The sequence below is a fragment of the Mus caroli genome, unplaced genomic scaffold, assembly GCF_978045245.1.
Source record: "Mus caroli unplaced genomic scaffold, Mus_caroli_1 scaffold_2, whole genome shotgun sequence".
NCBI lineage: Eukaryota > Metazoa > Chordata > Mammalia > Rodentia > Muridae > Mus > Mus caroli.
Window position 1 is genome coordinate 118,179,508 of NW_028227257.1, and position 26,631 is coordinate 118,206,138.

Genomic DNA, 26,631 nt, shown 5'->3' on the forward strand with positions numbered 1-26,631 from the left:
TTTGGTCTGGATTTGGACATTTGCAAGTCACTTTGCAGCCAGTTGGGCTTGGGGTGTTTGTCTTGGCTGTTTTCTGTGAGAGCAGCCTGCACAGGATGGATGGAGGGAGTGAAACCCCTGCATTGAACAGAATCCTCAGGATCCAACTCAGCTCTGAGCTCAGTGACCGGATGAAGGGCTGTTAGGAATTTGGAGAAAGTTGTTACTGCAATCCAGTTGCTCCTTCTCAAAACTATCCAATGTTAAGTTTCTAAGCAGGGTGGGATTCAAATGGGTAGAGAAGCAAGTGAAATGTTTTTATAGGGGAATATTTCAGATAAGACCTTTCCTACTATCCATTTTTTGTTTGTATTTTGGTTTTGGTGAAATGTCTATAGTAGATCTTTGACAGAGTCTCGTTCTAAGGAAATCATGTATAATCATTAACATTTTGCTTAGAGCAATGCTTTATTTTTCCTGTAGGTTCTGAGTAACCATAAACTAGAACATTCCATTTCACTTACTGAACACGGTTAGGTATAAGTTTGATAGAGAATCTTCTATATGGGCTGACCTGAAAACTCACTCATCACCCAGCAGTGCATTTATATCAACCCAGAATCCTTCAATAAAAGAAGCTTACCATATCTGATTGTGTAAATACCACCAGAAGAAATAGTATTTCATTTTTATTGCACTGCCTACTCTTTCACATAGCCATGGTCATGAAGCAGACTTGTAGGAGCAATTTTTAAAGAAGAAAGCAATGAGGGGCTTGTCAATGCATGCCATACCTGAGTAGACCCCAAGTGGCTTGAGGAAACAAGGTGCCCATAATGCTATGCCCCTTTATATATCAGTTCTTACAGTTTGGGACAATCCATTAACCCATATGTCTGGTCTCTGACATCTATTCCTTCATCCTTTAAATCATCATTATATCTCAACTAGGTCACCTGTTAGCCAATTTATTTTATTTTTTCTGACACAGTCTCATGCATCTCAGATTACCTATCAACTACCTAAATATCTGAGAATGACCTGGAACTTCTGTTCTTCCTAAATCTACCTTCCAGGTGCTGGGATGACAAACACGAACTACTTTCCCCAATTTTACATGATAGTGGAGTTCTACCTTGGTTTTTATGCATGCAAGGCAAGCACTATATGTACAGAATCACATCCCCAGCCCTCACACTAGGATTCTTATGGAAAAAAGAGTGATCAGTGGGAGTGGGGGTGTCTCTGACCTCTTTGCTTACTCTCTTCCTTCCACTCGATTGCCTTGTCCAGCCTTGATATGAAGGCTTGTGTCTAGACTTTTGACTAGATTTGACTTTCATATAAGGGAAGAATATAGAAAATACATGTTTATTGAGAGATATACTTGTTGTGCATAACAGCAGGGAGGAGTGTAGTTAATTGTGTCTGTGAGAGCTAATAGAGATACCAGATATGAATCAGCATCTTTGATAGTCAATAACAGTTTAGTAAATGGGCATTCCAGAATGTGAAGACCACATTTATTCTCATCTTGATAAAGCAAAGAAGCATTTGTGAGTCAGTCAAGAGTATGAAAAACTTTGAAAGGCTAAAGACTCATAAAGTTTGGAGATGTCTGGAGAAGTAAGTCATCAGTTAACAAGGACCTACTTGGCCACACAAAGGAAAGCGTGTGTAGCTTTTTGTATTCTGTGCCTCTGTGATCATGAATCTATGGGTTCCTTAAATGTTAGTATGACCAGACAGGGCTCAAGTATGGTTTTCACCCATCAATGCTCTGTAGGCCATTGGAGCAAACTCTGCGGTTTCAAGCATGATATGATTTCAGAATCTGGCCTTTTGCAGCCCCTTTTCTTCTGAGTCTTATAATTCAGTTGCTTGTCTGTCATCTCTCCAGGACACAAGATACATGGGCATCATTCTTAGTTTTCTCCAAACTAACCTTAATATGGTCTACTATAAAACAAATCTTCATCATCTCTGAAGACATCATTTACTGAGTCATCCAAATTAGAAAGCTTAAAAGCTTCTTACCTTTAGGCCTCTTTCCGAGTCCAAAATTCTGATAAATTCTCTTTTTTCCACTTCAAACTGTTGAATAACTATTACTATCCCCAATGGCATTGTTTAGTTTGAGTTTCTTCATGAATCATCGAGGCATAACTTCTCAAATGTTAGGCATATATCTATCACCCAAAAAGCTTATTAAAACACAGCTTCCAGATCCTTACCACCAGAGAGTCTGCTAAGGCTCAGAAATGGCACTTATGATCATATTCTAGATAATGCTGATGCTTTTGGTCTATGGTCTTAGGTTGGGTAGTTTCTAATAAAGTTATTTTAATTGCTTTTTAACTGACTGTGGACAGGCCTCAACAACTCTAGGGTTGTTTAAAATGTTGTCATTGTAAAGCATTTTTGTTTTGGTTTTTGGTTTTTATTCTTTGACAATTGTGTGTGTGTGTATACACAATTGAATATTCATACATACATACATACATACATACATACATACATATATTCAACAGAACATTCCATAACAAGATACAAAGATACAATAAGACTAGACACAAGCCTTCATATCAAGGCTGGACAGGCAATCGAGTGGAAGGAAGAGAGTAAGCAAAGAGTCAGAGACACCCCCACTCCCACTGTTAAGAGACTCACAAAAACACCAAGCTAAGAAGCATAACATATATATATATATATATATATATGTGTGTGTGTGTGTGTGTGTGTGTGTGTATATATATATGTATATATGCAAAGGACCTAGCACCGACCCATGCCTGCTTCATGATTGCCATGAAACACAATTTTAATGTGTTATTTTTCTACTTCTTTATACTTTGAGGTTCCATGGTGATCATAGTATAATAAATAGCAAATATACATCCTGCCCCAGGTCCTTGGCTACCTTGTTCCTGCTGCCTTTTCAATCCTGTTTCTCCCAGATCTGATATGTAGCCAAACTATGATTGTGCTTTGCTGTTTCTGTGGCCTTATAACTTCCTAGCAACACTTCCATGCACTGCCTCCAGCACTCACCTTGTCCTCCCTCTAAAACAGAAAAAACACTCATTCCTTAGGATCCAGCCCAATGCAACAATCTCAGTGTCTCTTTAACTCTTCACTCTTCTTCTTAAAGGAACAGGTACCTCTTTGCTTCTTCTACAAGCATTGAGGTTCTTCAAGAGAATGGATTGTATAATTTTTTGATAGCTTTTTTTCTCAGATGTTTAGCAAATATGTAATCATGTCAAGCATCTCTGATATTACTTAAACTGAATTTAATCGTGTACCTTCATGTTCTCCCATAATTTGTCTCACTCATATCAAAAGGGTTTTTTTTTTTTTGGTCAGGAAAATAGTCTATAATCTAATAGTTTGGGAAACAGATATTTATTTAGAATAGTGTTTGGCCCCATGGAAGACTAAGAAAGAAACTTTTTAAAAAAATTTGTTTAGCATAAAAAGTATTCCACAATTATTTATTACTTCCTTTTCCACAAATATGTATTAACAGTAGTTTTCATGGCTTTATCTATGAGAAGACCTGTTGATGTTAATAATCCCACCCACTGTATTGGTGTCTTAGAAAGATAATGTCATGGGATAGAAGGTGGTCTGAGAATAGAAAGCAAGGATACAACATTAACACTAGGGACAAATTGCAAAGGCTTGCAATTAGCCAGAGAAAGAGGCATTTGGAAGAGCCCATAGTCTTACAGTTCCCTTAAAGACTAGTAAGTAAGAGTCTGTTGGAAACTGGAGATATGAAGGAGGAAGGAAGACTTTAAGATTTGATTATAACAGGTTCGCAGATGCTAATATTTCATATCAGAAAAGAAGTTATCTTTTCCTGTGTAGTATTAAGCATTTCTGTAGCCTATTAAGTAGGTCATGTCTAACCCCACAAATACTGTTTAAAATTGGTTTTTCAGTAAGCTTCAAATCCTACATTTTCTTTCCAGATACAGATTTTTTTTTTTAAAGAAGGAAGGAGCATTTTTGGCACCACTTTTTATTATGTGGGTGAGATAACCAAAGATTTATAGCCCTCATTTTAATCAGTTGCAAAATATGTTATGTCTCCATCATGGTGTTTAAAATATGCCTGTTCATTCTAATGTTTTCTAATGGGTATGGGTTTGCCTTTGGGCCATTTGCCAATACTTCGATACATTTTAGGATTTTACTCAAGAGAAAGGCTATTGGTATGTGGGACAGAAGGCCAGGAAGAGGTTTTAATGCTCAACACTGCTCAAGAAAGCCTATAACATGTGTTAAAATCTTGAATGCAATGAAAAATTAAAGCAATTATTCTTACTGTTCAGGAACAGGGAGAGGTTTGTGTAAACTATTAGAAAAAGAAACTACACTTGCAGCCTTCGCTTTGTTAGTGAAGACCTAGCCAGGTGGTGTTGAATAAGCAGCAGTTCATTATTTAATCTTAGTTCCTTTCTCTTGCAGTGACTAATTATAAGCGATTTGAATTGCTATGTGAGAACAATGTAAATGTAGAAAGAATACACTTCTAATGAGGGACCATGTTAAACTATATTTCTGCCAAAAGAAGTTGCCCTGGTGTGGGGAAACAGGAAATGTCATGGGTTGCTAAGGCAGCCCTTCTGGGTTTGAGCCCTACCTCAGGTTTTTATTGATTCTGCAGCTACTGTGTGAGCTTCAGCTTTTCCTTTATAAAAATTCATCAACAATTTCTTTCCCTGGTCACTGTGGGAATTACGGGAGATAACAGTGGAATTATGTATTCAGTAAATATGTATTTTTATCCCTCCTGCATACCAGGCCATATTTTCAGTGTTGGGAATAGATCCATATGCAAAACAAACAAAACTCTCTACTTGCGAAGTTGGAGAATAGTGGGAGAGAAAGATAAATAAGTACAATACAAAATGTTGAGAGATGGGAAGGGATATTCAAAAATGCAAAATAAAACAAGATAGAAGGGAAGCTAAGAGCTAGGTGTAAGTGAATGGTTCGAAACTAGAAAGCTAGAGAGGCTGTCTGGAAGTGAGTTAAGACCTGAAGAACAGACGTGAGGTGTGAGGCCAGCTGCTTTCATGGGGAAGAGTTATCCAGGTGGAAAGTCATTGCTTTTGCAAATGTCCTGAGGCCAGATCACATTTCCACAGTTCAGAGAACAAGTGGGAGACAAAAGAGGACAAAAGAAACAAAAGAAGACAAAAGAGACCAAAGAGAAAAAAATGCATAGCAGGGGGTAGGGGCTGGGGGCTGGATGGACAAGACACATGGTGTGGATACCAGTCCTCAGCCAGAAAAAGTGTTAGCTAGTTATTGTTATTGTTGGTAGGTAAAATGTCCCAAAGTGTATGATAGCTTAAATAAGAGCGTCCATACCCCTGTTTTAAAATTCTGTGCCCTTCCAGGAATGATTTTAAAGGCATCCTTCATTTCAACAAAATGGCAAGGCATCTAAGTGCAGAGGACACCATTCTAGAATTCTCTTGGCCAATCTGCTCTGTGGGCACATTTCTTACAGCAGCCTCCCACTCCACCAAGGATCCCCACTCATGAGAGAGCAGAAAAAGTCAATGTGGGTTCTTTTCTAGCCCTCTTCATTTCTACAATAGGAATTGCTTTTCCAGGATGCCTGGGGATTTAAAGTTGAACCTCGTGCTGTGCCATGGATGCAGTATGATTTTGCTATTACCAATTTCTAGACAATATTTGCATCCAATCTCAAAACAGAAAAATATATATATGTGTATATTTGAACCCAGTGCTGTAACCTAATCCCTGGGTTGGTATATATTAATAATGTGTAAGGTTTTGAACACAGATGTTTGAGGAGATCTTAATATGTACTAGCAATCACAATGTCCTATCATGTATTCTCTTCTTGGAAACATGGAGACCAGAGGGCATACCAAATGTTATTATTTTAGTAAATGCTCCTTTTCCTGTAAAATCATGAACAACGGAAGTCTTAGGTTCACTCTGCTCTCATTTGAAAATGAAATTAAAGAGGAAGGGAAACCTTGCCATCCAGGAACAGTTCTTGCTGTCCTACTAATTAAAACAAATTATTTTCATAAGTGAAATTTGAAATCATGTAGACAATTTCACTTACCAAAATGATTTTCGAAACCCAAATGTTCCTTCTGCTTTTAAAAAATCTATTTTTCCCTATTAAAACCTAGTTTAGTTCTCCTCCAAATATAAGAAAAAGAGGCCACAGTATAATTGGAGCAGCCTATTTTATTCTGTGGGTTTGCAGCCAAGGGCCCTCAATAAAATTCCCCAGAGATGGAAAAATAAAACCATAAAGTACTTAGAGGATTCTTCACTCAAGGAAAAACACAACAGAATTCCTTCCACTCCTCATACTTCATGAGTTTTAACAGTGGACATGCTTGCACCTTTCTGCTCTTCTCCTTCTCTGCCTTCCTCTTCCTTGCACTGCCCCTACCCCTCTTTAAAGATACCAACAACTTTCCTTCGTTTGGGCTGCTGTGACAAGACTCCCCAAAACTGCCCATAACCTATATAGCAAACAACTGCAGCCATGTCAGACTCATAAAATGGAGAAAGCTGTAGCTTCAGTGTCCACCTCACGGAACTGCCCTGAGTGCTAGAAAGCATCTTACAGTTTGGAAACAATTCCCTTTTTCTGTGCATCTCTTTCAAGTAGAATCCTGGTTGGTTGGTTAGTTGGTTGGTTGGTTGGTTGGTTGGTTGGTTGGTTGGTTGGTTGGTTTGGTTTCTTGTTTAACAAAGACCTAGTTAGAAAGCTCTAAGAAAGAAAGAAAGAAAGAAAGAAAGAAAGAAAGAAAGAAAGAAAGAAAGAAAGAAAGAAAGAAAGAAAGAAAGAAAGAAAGAAAGAAAGAAAGGAAAGAGAAAGAAAGAAAGAGAGAGAAAGAGTTTTCAAGTTTTATAGAAACTTTGTAATTACGTTTATCTCTTAAACATTGCCTACCCTGTTTTCAGGGACTTTGCTTTTATCCAGCCATTAATTGTTATTTGACTTATCAGAGATAAATTTACAATTGTAGTTTGCTGCTGATGTACCTGGTAGGCATTTAACCTACTCCTCAGAGTGACTCAACCACCCCCCCCATTCTTATTATGTGTAGACTTTAAAAACACAGAGATGCTTTTGAGCTTGTGTCTGGGGCTGACCAATTACAATGTCTTTACAGTCCTACGGAGGTTATGTTTCATCCCTGGCCCTTGCATCTGGAACTGGTCTTTTCAAATGTGGCATAGCAGTGGCTCCAGTCTCCAGCTGGGAATATTATGGTATGGAAACATTTCATAAACGCTGCCGTGAAAACATTTAACACATAATTATTCTATTTCTGAGGTTGCTAGAAAAGCAAACTATGCAGTAAGGTTCACCTCAGCATCACTGGGGAAAATATAATCTATAAAAGAGGTTGTTCATATAACTCATTACTATCATGCTTTAACTTACAGTGGTTAAAAAGAGAAAGAACTCTTCACAGATCCTATATATTTATTTTCTCCCACAAACCTTGATCTCTTGTGGAAAAAAAAATCTTTAACATCAGAGCTAACTGTTTTTGAAGGCACATAACTCCAGCAAATGATTACTTTTAAGCATATCTTTTGCAAAGTCAAGGGCCAAGGAATGAATATTATATACATACACACACACACACACACACATATATATATATATATATATATATATATATATATAGAGAGAGAGAGAGAGAGAGAGAGAGAGAGAGACAGAGAGAGACAGAGAGAGAGACAGAGAGAGAGACAGAGAGACAGAGAGACAGAGAGACAGAGACAGAGACAGAGACAGAGAGATTATATATAAATTGGGAGATAACTATTCCCGTGAGTGCCTGTTTTCTTTATTAACCCCAATGTAAACTGCTTATTCAAAAGTAATTCTAATAATTGTGCAAAAAATATAGCTTTTGCTATTTTCTCTTTTCCACACTGGAGTAAAAATGAGACATTCATGCCTTACAGAGAATCTTTATTCAGAAAGGTATATGACTGTGTGTTTGAATTTGTGTCCATGGTGTTGAGGCAAGTAAGTCTGGGAGACACATTTTCATCCAAGATGAAACAAGACACTAGTGAAGAGACCAGAGGAGGTGGATTTTGCAGTTTATTTTCAAATATAATGAGGCCGTTCCTATCTCCACATTCCTCCAAGGAGAGCAACTGAAAAGAGCTTAAAAGCAGCCTGTGAAAAAGAATCACTTAGCCACTTGTGTTTCCATAAAGTCTCTGCATTGTTTCTGGAACCTCACTGAGGTGAGCTGCAGAAATGACATCTTCATTGAGATGTACCATGACACCAAGTAAAGCAGGAGTGTACCTCAGAGTCTTCCCACGGGAGAACTGGGGCACACTTACTATTGTAGGAGTTATGTAAGATCGAGAAATGGCATGTATAAAATGGAAATAGCATGTTCCTGTGTATTTTTACAGCATCTATCTACTCGGAGAGATTCATGGGCCTCCCAACAAAGGACGACAATCTTGAACACTATAAAGTAAGCATTTCCCATTGTATCTAGGTCACTAATTTATTTCAAACGTGTTAAGTAATTTTAAAACAGTGATTCAGAGTTTGCAAATTCAGTTCTGGATCCCCAGGCAAAAATTATGATCTTTTGTTAACTGCAAAAGCATCACTAGAAAGAAATTTTACTCTTTGAGGATTCTATTCTCTCTCCAATCTCCTCTCCCTAACCTCCCTTTTCTCATCTCTGCTCCCCACCCCCAACGCCTCCACAGCTTGAGCGGGGATCATTTATGCCTAAGGTCTCACTCATATGTAACATATGACACATAAACTTTCAGTTTTTCAAACTAAGAATCAGATGGAAGTCATGCAAATGATGATGAAAATGTGTTGCTCTGACTCTTAAATATTTATCAACCAAAGCAATACATAATTTCAGTATCGGTGCGAAGTCCATTGCACAATGATTTAGCTAGTTTTCTATTAGAACTTTGCAGCAACTAAAATGTTAATTTTTCTTCGTTTCCAGAATTCAACTGTGATGGCAAGAGCAGAATATTTCAGAAATGTAGACTATCTTCTCATCCACGGAACAGCAGATGGTGAGGTTTAAGCAAGACTCTTACACATAAAAATCCTGAGCCAGCATCACTGTGTTTAAGGACATTAAGCATCCTCCTTTGCCTGTACTCAGGGTCAGTACCTAAGAGTCAGGGACATTTCCATATTTGAGCGTGATCACTCGCTGCTGACAATGTCAAATGCATGACTAGATAATTGCTGGTGTTCATTTCCAGGCAGTGCATTGTCACTCTAGGCTTCCTGGTATTTAGCAGCACTTTAACTCTCTCTTTCTCTCTTTCTCTCTCTCTCTTGCTCTCTCTTTGTTGCAGATAATGTGCACTTTCAGAACTCAGCACAGATTGCTAAAGCTTTGGTTAATGCACAAGTGGATTTCCAGGCGATGGTACATGATCCTTGTTTTACCCTAGTTCATGGCCTTTGACTACCACCAAGCTAAAAGAGAGGGTTCTTGTGTGTGTGTGTGTGTGTGTGTGTGTGTGTGTGTGTGTGTGTGTGTGTGTGTGTATATACCTGAAAGCATAACTGGAGAATAGAAAGAGCAGAGTATTAGTAAATGAATCTTGGACTTTTTCTCAAGCCCATGAAGGGCCAAAGGTAAGTCATACCACCACCTATGGACTTTGTATAGAATATGATAATTTACAGGATTAAACAACCCAAATATCTAATGGTTCTGCAGGACTAGGTGAATATGTGTAGGCATATGTTTAGAGTTCCTACAGAACCTAGGAGTCTCAGAGCAGTTAACAGGTTCTGTCGATTCAGGAAGAAACAACTGCAGACTGTCCCTGGAATCTCAGTGACCGCCTGAGCTCCTGCAGGTCCACTCAGAGTCAGAGAAAGGTTCCTCTGTGTATGCTCAGTGTCTGGCACCTGCACTCCAGGTAGCAAAAAGAATGTGAAGTGAGATTAGAGGAGGCAGTTAGACCAACAGTGGGGGCAGCCATTGGTAGCCATGTTCTTCTCCCTTCAGCAAATATATTTTCTTCCCTCAATTGCTTGTATAGGAGAGGACTCCAGGATGGGAGTATCTCATTTTTTAGAGGTTCAGATTTTTTAAATGCAGGTTAGAGAAGTGAGATGAGATCTGTTTTATGGCCTCTGTTTATTCTGACTTCCTAAAAGAAACTCAGCTAAGTAAATTTATAGCATTACATCACGACCCTTGCCACACTTATGCAACGAAGACAATAATCTTACTGGAATCTCTCCAAATATAAAGTTTAAAATTATATTATCCCCTCTCTTTTTTCCTTTACAACAATGTTTTAAAGTCCTATCAAATGTATTTATGATTATATGTGATTTACTACATGATTTTTTTTTTCTGAAACAGAGGAGAATTAGATTTACAGGCCAAACACCTCATGGAATTTTTGAGCTACCATGGTCCTAGGGAAAATTAAATGCAATGCTTTTACTTTTCAAATGAAAAACGCAAGTGGCCAAGAAGCAAAGTAACAGACTTAATGCACCAGTTCTGTCTAGGACCTAAGACTCTTGATTCTAACCCTAGGCTCCTGGCCATTTGACCAGCCCATCCTTTAGAATCTAAACCTACAGTTAAGGAATATAAAAGAGTACTGGGTATTAATAAGGACTCTACATCTTCCTACTCCAAATGTTCACATGTAAACAATTTTATTCAAGGGTTCTTAAAACAATCTTCCAAAAATATTAGGAAGCTTACCTAGATTTCAGAGCACAAGAATTTCAGAGCCAACGCTAGGTGGGTTTTTGGGCTCTAGGAATAAAACATGTTTTGTTTTCCCCCTTCTTATTGCAGTGGTACTCTGACCAGAACCATGGTATATCATCTGGGCGCTCCCAGAATCACTTATATACCCACATGACGCACTTCCTCAAGCAATGCTTTTCTTTATCAGACTGAACCAATGCAAGTACTAGCGTGTAGGACAGTCTGAAGGCTTCACATTGACGACTTGGACCATGAATATTGTAAAAACCGCTAAAACTTTAGGAGGGCTCAGAAGGTTAGGCTCGGTATTGTTTACATTTTCCTATGCTCTGTGAAAGAAGAGAAAAGGGGAGCCACACATCTTGCTTTGGACACAATGTTTTATTACCTGTTCATTGCCGGGTAGCGGAAATAAAGTCAGATGCTCAGGTTATAGCGTGATGTTTGTGTGCACTAATTCCACACTACATGTCCTATTGGGAAAATTGCTCCTAATAGGAAAAAGACATGCCTGACACATGGTCACAGAGGAGGAGAAGCTGGATGAGGTTTTGGGTTTCTGTAGTGAGAACCTCAAATCCTGAGACGAAAGGCACAGTTCAGATCACGCAATGAATCGAGTCTGAGATGTCTGCACTTTCTGCTCTACCTCCAAGAAATGTTTCTTTAACTTTACTTCCAAAGATTTCTCCAGCATTTTCAGATGTGTTGGGTGAGGATAAAGCCAAACTTTTCAATTCGGGTTCCGTTTAAGAAATATATTAAATCTGGAAGAGATTACTTTGAATCTCTGTAGTAATTAGTAATTAACTCGGCCTCAGATTCCTAAATTACTAAGTTAAACTAACAAAATTAAAACTCTGAAGGAGGAAGTTTTGCATCTGTAAGGTCTCCCTGGAGTTTTACATTCTAAAGCTCATTTTAAAGAATAGAAAGTTATAATGCCCAGCATCAATTAGAAATTTTGGGCAGTTTGCCAACTCTGTGATTTCCACAGAAAATTTTTTAAAGCCACACCAGGACACCAGAAGATACACAGGAGTGAATTTGGAAGCATCCACCAAGACAATGTCTAGAAATCTAGAAGGTATGTTTCTCAGCTCTGGACTTTCCCTGTGTTCTCTCTCCTTATCCCAAACTTAATTCTTCCTTTCTGCTTACAAGATACCATGTCTGAAAGCCTCCTTTCATTTCTATATCTGGAAGAACCAATCGGAGCAAGGGATAGATAGATGGTTATAAGGTCCATAGATTACAGTATCTTTTAGTTTGTTTGTTTGTTTGTTTTTTCCAGACACTTCTCAACTCCAAATCCTTTCTACTGCCCTGTTTTAAGACATGATTCTCACTGGCCACATAGCCCTGCCTCTGACAGTAACCGAGGTGCTGAGTAGTGGGGAAGGAATATGGAAGGACCTTTACAGATCCAAAAGGCCATCCATCTCTCCCTGCACTAAGTGACTGATGTCACGAGCCACAGAGAATTATGCTCCCTTACTTTCAATTCTCCACAGCACAGCATCTGACGTAAGACCAGAAGAGCCCTCAGAGTTTGCCTGCTTGGGAGGAGACAATAACCATAGGTATTTCCTAGAGCCACTCTACCCAAGACTTGCAAACAAGATGACTATCAGCATCGTGTTATATCAGCAGACACATTGGTGGGCTTTGCAAAGCCATTTCTATATTAATAGACAGAAAGTGACTTTGAGTTTCAGACCTTTGCTTCTGGCCTCACAGAACTACCGAAAGACAAATCTATTCAGGCTGTTTCCCTACTTTGAAATTTCCAGGGATGCTCCCAATGTACCAATAAATCTTTACACTCAACTCCCTGACACATGGAGCCTTGGACAACCCTTCCCATGAAGGTTTACCAAGCCTTTCTCCAGTCACCAGCCTCCATAAATCTGAATTTCTTCCAATATGCCATATTCCTCCACATCTCTACACACTGTGGAAGCCTACTGTAGCCACTTGTAACCATTTGTGGCTGTCTTAAAGGAATACAAATTAAGTGCAATTAAAATATAGCACTTTCACCGTATCAGCACTGTGGAGTAATAGGTGACATAGGCTAGTTCCATCACCACAGAAAGCAGTAGTGAATAGCCATATCCTAGAGTGATCGCCATGGCCCGAGTCCTCCAATATACTAACAGAGAAAGCTTTACAAGTGGCTTATGAGGTGCGCACCTCTATACTCATGAGCGATTGAGGTTTTCTACATTGCCCTTTATGGATCCAAGCCTGAGCTTCTGTGTAGAAACATCTAGGTCCTCCTCAGGGCTTCACTATGTCTGTTCATTCATTAACAGGTTCATTCAACAGACATGTGTTGAATCTGGCTGTGTACCAGACATTGCAATACGCTAAGGAGGGAAAGGCAGCGATTTGACTAGAAATTCGTTAGTGTTTACATTTTGTTCTGCTCTACTAGATTCCTCTTTGGGCTTGGAAGAACAGAATGGCAGTAAAGAGCAAAGGGGGGCTGTTTTAGGTTGAAAACACCAAATTAAATGGATGCCTCTAGAACACTGTATCTCTTTTCCTTTAAAAAAACTGGCACACTAATATTTCTATTTTTTTCTACATTTTAGTCTTGGATGTATTTGGAGAGGGAACTCCTAACGTTACAAACTGCATATGCAAAGTATATACCTATCCCAACCAAGAGATTACTCTGTGGTAGTGGCCACAGGAATACTTAGAAAACTTTCAAAGTTTTAAATGATAATCTATATTTCTTAGAGGGTTGAGGAAGCAGAAGCAGGCACATGAGAAATTTGGTTAAAGTTAATACAAATAGGGAACTTCTGACATTTTTTTTAATGTATCTACCTCCGATTGCAAAGTGTGTTATTTCTTTCCTTCAGGGAACATTTCCTGACTCCCTGTGTTGGCATGGTGTGTGTACTTCAGGGGTTATAAGGATGAATGTATGTGACAATTTCTCCATTTGTAGGCTGTTTCAGGAAAGGCGACTTAACGAATCTGATTTTCCCAACATTTAAGCATTTTTTTCAGAAGCTGACAGATCTTTATGCAAATGTTGTTGCCAAGCTGTTTGTAATGGTGAAATTATACTTTGACAGTAACTCTTTAAAATATATTAAACCCAGCTAAGGTTTTTTTGGAAATGTTGCCAATTAAGTGACTTTAATGAGCTTCTTGATGGTAACGTAATTAAAATTCAGATGTTCTAATTGTTAAAAAAAAATTAGTTCTGGGAAAGTAAAATAAGCAAATGTAAAATGAATTAGGACTAATTTAAACGGTGATTATGTGGTCTTCTTAGAGGAGTCTACCAAAACAATGCTTTCAATTATGCTGTTTGTAAGGAAGAAAGAAGGCACCTAACAGAGATTTCAAATTGAATCAATAAAGCAGATATTTTGAGTTTATCCAATAAGGCAGGCTGAAAGATCGTGAGTGCAGTAAATCCTTCCCAGTTTGAGAAAGCTCTATTGCTACACTTCCTCTGTGTAGCGGACAGGTACCTTAGCAATTTGGAGTGGGATCATTTTTAATTCAGGGAGAAATTAGGGTCTGGAACTCTCCAAGCTATTCAGGGAGAAAATGATTTGGCTTGCAGAAAAAGCCCCTAATGACCACCTGCTCAAATCATTGGCATGCAAACCCAGCATGCTGGTCGAAAACACTTCTTTTGACACACAGGTAATGTCTTTGGCAAGCTGGAGACTTATGATTTCATTTTGTTCTCTTCTAATTAATACTCAATTACTGAGTACTTTATTTAAGGACCTGCTATTACACCCTATGTTTTAACAAATATTTGCTGCTATAGCAATGCACCCTTTGCTCTGTGGTTATGGAAAGTCTGTGTTCTGTGAATGAGAGAGACACAGTCAGGCCGAGGTCTCAGCAATGGCCTGACTGACAGGCCAGCTTCCTTCTTTGATAATTACTGTTCATTGACCTGCTAAGACAGAGTCATCTGTGCCAGTCATTAATTGCTTGGAACCGGAATGTTTCTCACCAAACTAGAAAGTAAACTTTGAAAATGTATGTCTTAATGAAACACATAACAGAGCTTAAAGCTAATCAGTATGGTAAAAAAAATAAATAAAAAGAAAGGAAGAAAGGAAGGAAGGGAGGGAGGGAAGAAAGGAAGAAAGGAAGAAAGGAAGGGAGGGAGGGAGGGAAGATAGGAAGAAAGGAAGAAAGGAAGAAAGGAAGAAAGGAAGAAAGGAAGAAAGGAAGAAAGAGAGAAAGAATCCACTCAAACAAGATTTAGGATGATATGGAACAATCCTTTCAAATAGCCTTTGAATGTGTTGTAAATGTCTTATATCACACTTACAATACGTTACTTTTCCAACATTAAGAAGTGAGTATAAAATTACATGAAACTATTAAAGAACTAATAAAATTTTTTAAAGAAAATTTGACTAAATACTGATTTTTTTAAGACACACAGTCTTTTGTATCCACAGAAAACATTACTGCTCTCTTGTTTGCTTTAGAAAATTAAAGCAATGTTTTGTATTAAATCATTAATTTTCATACATCCCCTCTGTTTTCTTTTCCTTACAAGTGAAATAGACATAATCATACTTCCCATTCCATGGAGCTGATTGTAAGCTTAAAATATTTACTATTTGTAGAACTAATGGTGTGCAGCTCATAAGAAAAAAAGTGTTTTGTAGATGTTTATTTAATACATAAAAAAGCACCTTTCATTGTTTTAAAAAATGAACTGTTAAGAAATTAATTGAGTCTGAAGTCGGGAATTTTTTTGTCACCTCAGTGAATTTAAAATGTGTTAGAATCCTTACTCATTTGTCTAGAACTCTCCAACTACTTCTTGAACAATGGCCTTTTAGGAATGACTAGCATTAAGGCTATAAGTCTCCAAGGAGGCTCAACTGTCTTGGTACTTATCCTGAATGAGTGATTCGCTCTTCCACCTTAGCAACTATCTGTCTGAAAAGCCTAATATTTGATTTCCCCCTTTGAGGTCCAATGTTTGACAGTCAACTTTGAGGAACACAAACAGCCAGAGCAATATGCTGGTGAAGACTTTGTATGCACTTCTGCTGTGAGCTACGACACACTGTAGAGACCCATTTCCATCTCCCTTGTGGGTTTATTCCCCAACCATATTTCTGCTTTAGAATCCAAGACATGTTTTATTCACTTACTCCTTGGTTTTATCCTTATCTGGGTCTCAGATAAGGATGCTTATCTACTTACTTACCTTTGAGAGAATGTCTCGATTCACAAAACATAGCATTGCTTTTTACCAGTCAGAGTCTTTCAGCCACATTCCGTACTTTTGCTTTCTTGATTGCACTTAGAGATATCAGAAATTATCTTGTTTATGTGTGTGTTATTTTTCTCTTCCAATACCTGAAGCTCCATCTGTTACTTAATCTCTCTACCTCCAGTACCAAGGCTGTACCTAAAATGAAGAAGGAGAAGCTCAATGAATACTTGCTGAGTGGTTACCCACATTCTGTGGCTAAAGAGATCCACAAAATTAGAATTTTTTGTGAGATCTTCTGAAAGAACAGTTTAGGCTTCCTGGAACCTAGCATATAACAGAACTTTGCTGCCCCCCCCCCCACTTCCAAGAAGAGTAAAGGAGAAAATTCCAGAGAAGGATGTGTCCCAGAGCAGAACAGGGTTAAGGGGGGGGGGGGTGAGTCTTATTCAGAGATAGAAAAGACATCAGTCTGTTAAACAAAAATAATTTGGATTAGGAAAAGGAAACAGCCTACTGCATTGTCCCAACTTAGATACTGACTGCTGCTTCTTGATGAATCACCAAAGGGACACCACACAGTGAGCACACTTGGCACAAAGTGTTCAGACTGTAAGACGTCAGATTACTCTCTGAAGTGCTACCGAGGAACCTGACAGCTCTCATTTAAAAATACTGCTCTTCTCCAGTTTCTCTTCAGGGTGTAGAAATCTTTACCTTGTATCTAATACTAGTTTTAAAGACATAGTTTATTTAATAAACATAGTTCAAGTACCAAAGTCTTATTTTACACTATAAAACACTTCTCCCATGCCTGTCTTGGCCTTTTGATAGATCTCAAGTTTAATTCCTAAAAATTTTATCGGTTCTCTCTTTTAAATTCTGATGATAATATGAAGTCATGAGAAGCAACTCGGTGGAATGTGCCTCGCCGAAGCTGTACATTGTGGATTGTATTTCTGCCATTGATGATTCAACATGAGTTAACTGAACTTTCCAAGATCCCACTGAGGCAGATGAGGCTAGCTTGTCCTTCTGGAAATTGCCAGAGTCCAAATAACTGTGCTCTGGGTCTTTTGTTTTAGGTAGATCTCTCTTCCTAAGGCTCAGTTATTCCTTCCATCTCTATGCCATAGGGTAGATTTATGGCCTTCAAATCGGATGGGATGTTAATGGGTCTCACCAATTCCCTATTTGGGGGATGCACTGGGAAATGTTTCATCGGATACCCATCATAGATCCCCAAGAAATACTAATGTAGAAATAGTTCCCCCAACTTAGGCAGCATTGAGAGAAAACTATTTTTGATGGGCTGTGCTCACTGTCACCACCAACATCACCATCCATACCTTCCTTGGCGACACATATTTAAATGTGAGTTGAAATTTTATTAGATAAATTCTTAGACAATTTGGCATAAAGTTCCCTGTTAAAGTAATCTTTGATGTCATGTAGACAATCAGAATGGGTGAAGGTACCCAGTGACCAAGGATGGTCAGTTCTAGTGAGGATGCTGCAAAGTCAGGGTGGGAGGTTGGGGGGGTGAGTAGAAGCATCTAAAGCATGAGAACTGCTGTCTCTCACAGTAGCCACACAAAAATAAGGGTCTGGTGTCCCCAGACCTTCCCAGTTTCAAAGGGAGAAACCAAAAGAGTGAGTTTTACATGACACACAGGTTATCTGTTTCTACGTTAAGTGTAGTGTGCTTTATTTCTTTTGCCTGTAAACTATAGCTGAAGCTCTGTGCCCATCAGTCTGATATGAAACTGCAAATCTGAGGTTAAAAATATATGTACTTGTGATAAAAAAGTAAATTATGTGTAATGGACTTATCACCTTCAGGACCATGAACTCCTGACTACTAGTGTCTAAACAATTACAGTGTTTGTAGTGAGCTCTTTATCAGCCATTATTAGAATTTAAGTATAGTTAATGCAGTGTCTGCTGAGTGGTTTCTCAATAAACATAGATAGGTTGATCTTAAAGTGAAGCTTTACAGTGCTCTGTAATGTAATGACTATTGAAGGGTCTATAGCTTGTTTCTGGCCACAGCGAAACTGTGTGTGTCAGCAGAGAAAGTTACCCCACATGTAAGTCTCACTCATGCCTAGACACAAGATGATACCAACTTTCCAATCTTCCTGCTGTTTCTTCATTCCATAGTGTCCTTTCTGATTTCTTCTAGCTAATGTCACTTGCACATCGCACACTCCCATGGCTGCTCTCCTGTCCACTCCTACCCTGCAGCCATGGGAATGTAGGTGGGGGAAGGGTTGGGAGACACTTTCATGATATCAGTTAAGAATGGTCCCCAAATTAGCATGGGGTATATCATACCAACCACACTCATTCTGACTGAACAAAGGACAGGCTCCAGGCAGGAAGAAGACTGAACGTGTACATCTTAAACTTCAGTTCCTCAGATTACAATTTTAGAATGACAAAGAAAACTTCACAAGAGTCACTGGAAAATGTCTTCCAGGTCAGGTCTGACTCCTTTGTTACTTAACAGCTATCAAATTTTGTTATAACAAAAGCCAAGTATACCTACAAATTGCCAAAGAATCTTCAACATTCGTTATTTGCTTGTTTGCAAGTTATAGTATTAAGAACCATAAAATATTATTTACATAATCTTCTTAAGTGAAAAAGCCAAGTTCTAGGAGAAACACTGTATGATTTTCTTCTATAAGATACTTGATGTACCTTTGTGTGGATTCTTTTCAAAATAATTGTAAATTTATCAAATTTTTTGATGTATGACAAATATTCTAAATAAAAAACAATTCTCACATCAGCTTTGTGTCATAATTCCCCCAAATACATAAAGTTGTAAAAACTATGAAAGTATGGTAAACAAATGTAACTTTCAAAAAGTATATAATTTTACCAAAAAATATCTATTTTTGGAAAATATCTGAATATTTATCATATACATATATATGTGTTTATGTAATTTTATAAATATATCCATGTATTTTATAGCTACATATGTATATATGTACATATATAGAAATTCTTACAATTCAATAACACAAAAATGAACATAAGTTTTAAATTGGAAAAGGTCTTGAATGAATATTTCTCTTCAATAAACGTAGCTGTTAGAAAAGTACAAATAAAAATTCCAATTAAGTACCCCCTGGTTATGGGTACTGAAGTTATTTCTGTAGTAGTCAATAGATGTAAGCAGCAGGTCTATCAGTCAGTGGTGAAGGGCTGAGCAGACTGATTATACATATACATATACATATACATATACATATACATATACATATACATATACATATACATATACATATACATATACACAAATGTATGATATATATGTATATATCACATAAAATTAGTGTATGCATGTGTGTATGTATATAAAAATACTATTTAAGCATAAAACTTTCACATATCATAATATGAATGAATAGTTATATAATACTAAATGAAAGAAGCCAAATAAAGGCTATTTTATATTTCACATACACAAAATGTCCAGAATCTGCAAATCCAAAAGGGCAGAATTCAGTTTGGTGGTTGTCAAAGAGTTGGAAGGGAAGGAAGTGAAAAACTGTTTACTGGATATGAGTCTTTATTTTGGAATGATGTGAGTTGGCAGACAGCAGAGGTGTTGGTTAGAGAGGTAAACACCACTGGTCTGGTCATTTTAAAGGGGTAGTGTTGTTATGAAATTTTCACCTAAATAATTTCTAATAAGCCTGGGTTTTTTAGTATAAATAATCCACAGAAACTTCCATGTCATCTCTATAAACATTGCAGCAGAGTGTCTTCTGTAGAAGAAAGGACGTTCTACACAGCTCCTGGGACCAGGCACTCTAATGGTTTGGAGATACCTATTTTGATCTATTCTTCTTGCCAGGAAAAACAAACAAACAAACAAATAAACAAACAACAACAAAAAACATCACCACCAACAAAAATCCATTTTTCTTTACAATAAAGTTACGATTTAAGCTCTACTTACTCTAACCGTACCTCTATTAAAGCAAAGAAGAAACTCACAAGATTAAGCCAATTTCCTTCCATCCCAGGTCTATGTGTTACACATTGTACTTAGCCTTGCAGCTGTGAGAAACTCACTTCCCCAATTCCTGTGTTCTGGTCTTCCAGGTCCCTGAATACTCTTCCAAAGAGTAACCCTCATTCTACCCCTGACTGTCCCTGTCTTCAGTCTAGACTCTAGAAGCTGGGTTGCCAGTCTTAGGTGCTTCTCATACCCTCTGTGAAGTCTTTAGCTGCTGAAGGCAACAACAACAACAATTCAATCAAGTGGTATACTAAACCTTGTGACTCAGGTACCTAAAAATGTAACCTTCATTGTCACTTGGGAAAGGAATTGGAAGTTTCTCCGAAATATGAACATTGCCGGGCAGTGGGGGCACACGCCTTTAATCCCAGAACTCAGGAGGCAGAGGCAGGTGGATTTCTGAGTTCGAGGCCAGCCTGGTCTACAGAGTGAGTTCCAGAACAGGTGGGACTACACAGAGAAACCCTGCTTTGAAAAACAAAAGAAAAGAAAGAAATATGAACATTGAATAGTCACATAACCTAAAAATTCTGCACAAAATAATTAAAGGTATACCCACACCAGATCTTGTTCACAAACACTGAAAATGGCATTATTCACAGTGGTTTAAAAGTGGAAGCAATCCAAATGCCCATCATATGAGAAACGAACAACCGAAGCACTGAATTGTACATACACTGGTGTATCATTCAGCCATATAAAAATGAATTACTGGTACCTGCTGCAATATGGATGAAGGAATTAAAGGTATTGTGCTAAGTAAAAGGTGTTAGACACTATAGGCTACATGAGAGTGGTTCTAATAGTATGAGGTGTGAAGCATACTCTAACATATAAATATACTGTCAAGGGCTAGGAAAGGGACAAGAGGGAGACTGGAGATGAGGTAGAGTTTACTTTCTTGGAGAGATGGCAATATGCTGAAAGCAGCAATGGTCCGTTCTCTGAGTCTACACAGAAACACCTAATCACACACCCCAGTTGCCATTGTTGAACGTTTTGAGATCTTACACTTGGCTATCTGACATCTGTGAGTGTGTTGAGACCTAAATCTGATCCTGAGGGGCATAAGGGCTGCATAGAAAAAAATGATAGCTATTTCTATTCTCAAAGACTTGCTTCTCATGCATGAAGTGAAGGAAAATCCTGGTCTTACTCAACAGAACTATTTTCCATTCCATTCAAACTATTGTCTTTAAAATACCTGGCCCACATTTGAGTGTCAAGTGAAAAGCAAAAATAAATTCAACGAATCTGCTGTTGTAGTTTTGTAGACGAGCCACTAAATGGTTATCATATTTTGGACCAAGATATTCACTCAAATGTACTTTTGAATTTATCATTTTTATTGAATCATCTTCATCAATGTCAACCATGCTATATGATGCACTTCTGAGAACCATAAAATGTTAGAAGCAAATTGGTAAGTCAAGCCATAATTCAGATATTCAGGGCAACATTTTTTTGTGATGCCATGCTTTATGCCTAGAAGCTATGGCAAAGGGATCCAGAAAGAGTTTCAATAGTCATGGTCTTTGATTCCTTGTTTACTGGCTTATGGTAAAAGGTGTGGATGCTTACAGACCAGGTAGATGAGAGGAAGCAAGAGTTTCTCTTCAACTTCAGGAATAGTCAAGAATTCATTTTTTATTTTGATCCCTCAACAAGAAAAGATTTAGATTAAAATGGAGAGGGATTCTTACTGAAATGGGGTGAGAGGTAAGTCTAGTTGTTCCCCACAGCACAGCAGCAAAGAAGGGATCTCTCTAGGGACCTTTCAGCAAGGGGATGGCCAGGACTAGAGACCTTCAGCTACAGACATGGCCTTGGCCACAGAACAAATGACTTCAGTAATCCATTACAAAGTGACAGCATACAAAATCGTTCTCTAGGTTTGAAGGGGGGAAAAACATTAAATGATAAATTGAACTAAAATAAACAGGATTCTATTTAAAACCAGGCAATAGGCTGCGTGGCTTTACACAACATCTTCCATAATTTTATCACTCCAGTGGCACCAGAAAGCTGGGCCTATCTTCACAATCCATCTGATTACATGTGACTTGGCGATGCTAAGCAAGTCCCAGGCGGGGGCAAAGCTGATTACAAAGCGCAATGAATAGACAACGGTGTTGATGACTTCATTTTACATTTCTGTATTTTTAGTATTCAGATCTCAAATGTTACATTTTCTAATGGCTGAAGTTACTTCCTTTCTGAGAAGACTTTGAAAACGACAATGTTTTAATTGGTTCACATTAAAGCCTCTTAGAAGCTTGAAGAAAAAAAATCTTTCCAGATGAGCAAGAGGTTGGATAAATGTAATGACATATGGTTTGGTTTTTTATAGCTACAATATGCAAAAAATAGTAGCATAGCACATGTATTCAATGATATATATGTATTTATACACATAAATATATATTCTGCTTATACATTATGAGATAAGATTCTTTTGTACAAATGTGATTTTGTTTTCTTTCTCTTTTTTGTTCGCTTTAAGAATAAAAATAACAACTGAAACTTAGAACAATTTTAAACATCTCATTATACAAGGGATCTTACAAAAGATAAAATCAACGACTGTTAAGCCATGATGCCACACGGTACCCTGCACAGACTCGTAAGTAAGTTTTCGACAAGGTCTCAGAGCCTCAGGGCAAGAAAACTGTCCATCAGTCTTATTAGAGAGCTTCCCCTCCTCCACAGCCATCCTCCAGATCTTTCCAGATGGATGGTCATGAACTAATTCTTAAATATCTCTCATGAAAGGTATTTCTCGCATCCTCTGCTCTCTTAGAAACCCCCAGATGCTCTTCCTTTGCCATCTCCGCATCCCTTAGTCCATCAAGTCGCCCATGAGCACATGAAAGGCATCCGATCATTACATTCCATGAACTGATTTAAAATTTTCTCATTGTTTTTATATAACACTCGTCAACCTTTTCTTTAATCTTCAAAGCCAAAACTAAGCCAATTGACATAAACAGTTCCCTCAAACTTCACACATTAATTTATGAAGTTTCTTTTTCTTTTTTTTTTAACTCTTTTGAAGGTTTCCACCCACTTTGACAAAACCTTCTTATGGAGAAGAATCTTGTAACCCACAGCAAATTCTTTGATATCCTGTGCCTCTGGACTTCACATATTTCACCTCCCTTCTACTCAGTAACTGAAAGGGCACACTCTTGATTTCCAGAACAATTGGTGGACTGCTGCTAATATGTGAGTCCTAACAAGGGTCTATCATAGTTTTCTTTTTACTGTTTGGTGTGAAAAATATTATACATATGCCATGCAAGCAGATCCACCTAATGCATCAGTGATCTGAAAACTACCAGTATTGCCTGTGATGTCTTTCCACTCAACCCTCACACACCTTTATATTATATGTGTGTGTAGATATATACATATGTACATAGGTATGTAAATATGCAGCTTACATAAACTGAAATAATTTGTTTTGGTTTGCTTCTTTCGACAATTACTGCAATAAAAGATTTTTTTTTTCTTACTAGAAAGTTCTACCCAAGGCAATTTCTTCTGGCCTCAACCAAGAAATAGCCACAATTTGGGCCCATGTTAAAACATCAGTTGCATCTGTCCTTGAACTCACATTTCTGGATCTACCCGGGATGGCACTTACTCTTGTGTGTCCAGCCTCTGCTACATTTTTGATTGTGAGCCTAGCCTTTAACAGCTGAGCCATCTCTCCAGCTCCCAGCCTCTTTTAAGACACACATTTTTGTAAAATTCATCTGCATCACTGTGGGTATCAATTCTTGGTGTCTAGCTTTTGAATAGTATTCAATTAGATGTATAATTCTGTGTTATGATTTATCAGTTGTTTCTCTTGCCAATGGTATTTCAACTATCTATCATTCATAGCTAAGGTAAATAAAACTTCTTTGAACATTTACTACAAGCCTTTCTCTTAGTACAGTGGTTGTACTATTCAACGTTTAAGTTAAAATTTGTTGTTGTTTTGTATAACGATGTGAACCAAACAGCCAGAAAAATAAAACCAGACGTGTGTTGAGGAGACTTCTTTGTACCCTACCATTGACGTGGCTCCACGCTGTGTTCTAGAGTTAAGTAAGCTTTTGGCAGTGGCTCATGTGTCCTTCCAAGTTCAATGCAATTGTAAGTAATTATGCATTTATTCTCCTTCTAACACACAAAGTAGGCTGATATATGATTACTCCATGCTTCTGTCTTTTTCAATTAACAACCTCTCTTGAAGTCTTTCTATATTGATAAATAAAATCTGTCTGCGTTGTGTGTAAACAGTGCTATATGGATGGCCCCCTCAGATTATTGCTAACATGTTGTAATTATGCAAATCGCTGCCGTAGAGCTATCACTACCTCATTACAAATATATGGAGAATTAGTTGTGCAATTAAATTTCAAAATGATACTTGAATTTTTCTGGGCCAGGGCTTTGATAACTTTATGGACATTAAGAAAGTGTCCTCCAAAAGAGTCATGACATCCTGTATTCTTTGAACAATCAATCCATTATAACCCTTCTTCCTGTACACTTGCTGCCAGAATGTAGTATGAACCATTCCCAGACACTTCAGTCTCCGTATCCTCTAGAGTTGTCAGAAATCAATGGACACCAACCTCACACCCTACATGACATCAGGCCAGAGTGAAGCCCTCTGCAGGACCAGCTACACAAACTTTGCAAATAAAAATGAGGAACCTTGTAAGAATTTCAAGATGGTGACACAGAAGGATTAAAGCAAGCATTGAGCTCTCTAAGCCTGTGGGCCTGTATAACTGTCTAGGTTGACAACACATGGAAGGTGCCCTTGATCTTAAGCCTCAGAAAGAACAATAACATTTTGCTGATTATGTACCTTCTTTTACCTTAAACATTAGAGTAAAAATATTTTACTATATTTATAAAATAATCATTACTCTATTACAGGTCAGAAAATCAACCTTTCAGGAAGTTAGATGATATCTACCATTATATAATACAACTGACAACCAAGGCCCTCCATGCTGCCTCCAGTAGAACAATTCTAGGCAACCTCCTTGCAAAACACACAACCATTCTGCTTCAGGCTGAACCTTTTTCTTTTAATTTATTTTTTAATTAGGTATTTTCTTCATTTACATTTCAAATGTTATCCCAAAAGTCCCCCAGACCTCCCCCCACTCTCCTACCCACACACTCCCACTTCTTGGCCCTGGCGTTCCCCCGTACTGAGGCATATAAAGTTTGCAAGACCAAGGGGCCTCTCTTCCCATTGATGGCCGACTAGGCCATCTTCTCATACGTATGCAGCTAGAGACACAAGCTCCGGGGGTACTGGTTAGTTCATATTGTTATTCCACCTATAGGGTTGCAGACCCCTTTAGCTCCTTGGGTACTTTCTCTAGTTCCTCCATTGGGGGCCCAGAAACTTAGAATACTCAAGATACAAGATACAATTTGCAAAATACATGAAACTCAAGAAGAAATAAGACCAAAGTGTGGACACTTTGCCCCTTCTTAGAATTGGGAACAAAACACCCATGGAAGGAGTTACAGAGACAAAGTTTGGAGCTGAGACGAAAGGATGGACCATCTAGAGACTGCCCTAGCCGGGGATCCATCCCATAATCAGCCTCCAAATGCTGACACCATTGCATACACCAGCAGGATTTTGCTGAAAGGACCCTGATATAGCTGTCTCTTGTGAGCTATGCCGAGGTCTGGCAAACACAGAAGTGGATGCTCACAGTCAGCTATTGGACAGGCTGAACTTTTTTAATATTAATCTTTTACATACATGCCTACCACTACCCCTGCCTCACACATAAATAATTGAACAACTGCATTGATGGGAAATGAAGGCCAAGAAGAGGCTGGTGCTAAAGTTACTATTGAATCTATACACTCAAACTTAATTTAAAGCTTATCTTAGCACCCATATTGACCTTATCACAATGTCTATTAAGAAGCTTATTTGTTCCTCCTAGTATGTAGAGAAAGAGAAGGGCACTATACAGAATGCTTCGGGATTATTATCAGGCTTATATCATTGGTGCCCTTTTCTCTAAGAGCCAGAATTAGTAGGGTGGAGGGAGCGTTATAGAACTATTTTCTGACAAAAGGGGGGTGAGTTACTTCTAACATAGCAGAAGGCAAGTAAGGAAGAGAAAAAAAGAGAAGAACCACTGAGAGAAAGTTTTACCAAGACTCTGGTGCTATATTTACGGCTTTTGAACATCTTAAACATCATCTGCACAACCCTCTCTTAGGGATGCTTCACACACTGGTAGTATCAGAAAAGGGAGAAGAGAGGAGGATGAAAAATGGGAGATGAGAAAAGGAGAGGAAAATGGAGACAGGATAAAAGGGATGGAAGGTGACAAAACATTTGATAAAGGTGTGGCTGTTACACTCCTGACACTTGCAATCATAAAGAGCAATCTAGTCCTGCGCTAAGCTGGTCCACACTTCTAAGCTTAATCGGTGCAATTGAGTTAGTTCTGCCAGACTTGGAGCTGGACACCTTTCTCTGCTCTTTCACCCCATCTGCTGGCTCTGCCAAGAGCTGTCCTTGGCTCAAGACACCAGCAGCACCAATGAGAAAGTGA

The 26,631-nt window shown here is 38.3% G+C and overlaps 1 protein-coding gene across 2 annotated transcripts in view; it reads left to right on the forward strand.

Annotated features, from left to right (window-relative positions):
• Fap (fibroblast activation protein alpha) overlaps positions 1-11,173 on the forward strand; it is a 74,454-nt gene extending 63,281 nt beyond the window's left edge. Inside the window, exons 22-26 of one of the 2 annotated variants that reach the window (XM_085830730.1) lie at positions 7,167-7,266; positions 8,443-8,507; positions 9,009-9,081; positions 9,373-9,446; positions 10,851-11,173. In XM_085830730.1, coding sequence (XP_085686856.1) covers positions 7,167-7,266; positions 8,443-8,507; positions 9,009-9,081; positions 9,373-9,446; positions 10,851-10,955 — 417 coding nt within the window. In that variant the 3' untranslated portion in view covers positions 10,956-11,173. The remainder of the gene's footprint in view (positions 1-7,166; positions 7,267-8,442; positions 8,508-9,008; positions 9,082-9,372; positions 9,447-10,850) is intronic. The other variant, XM_085830731.1, reaches the window with a different exon arrangement.
• The last annotated feature ends 15,458 nt before the right edge of the window (positions 11,174-26,631 follow it).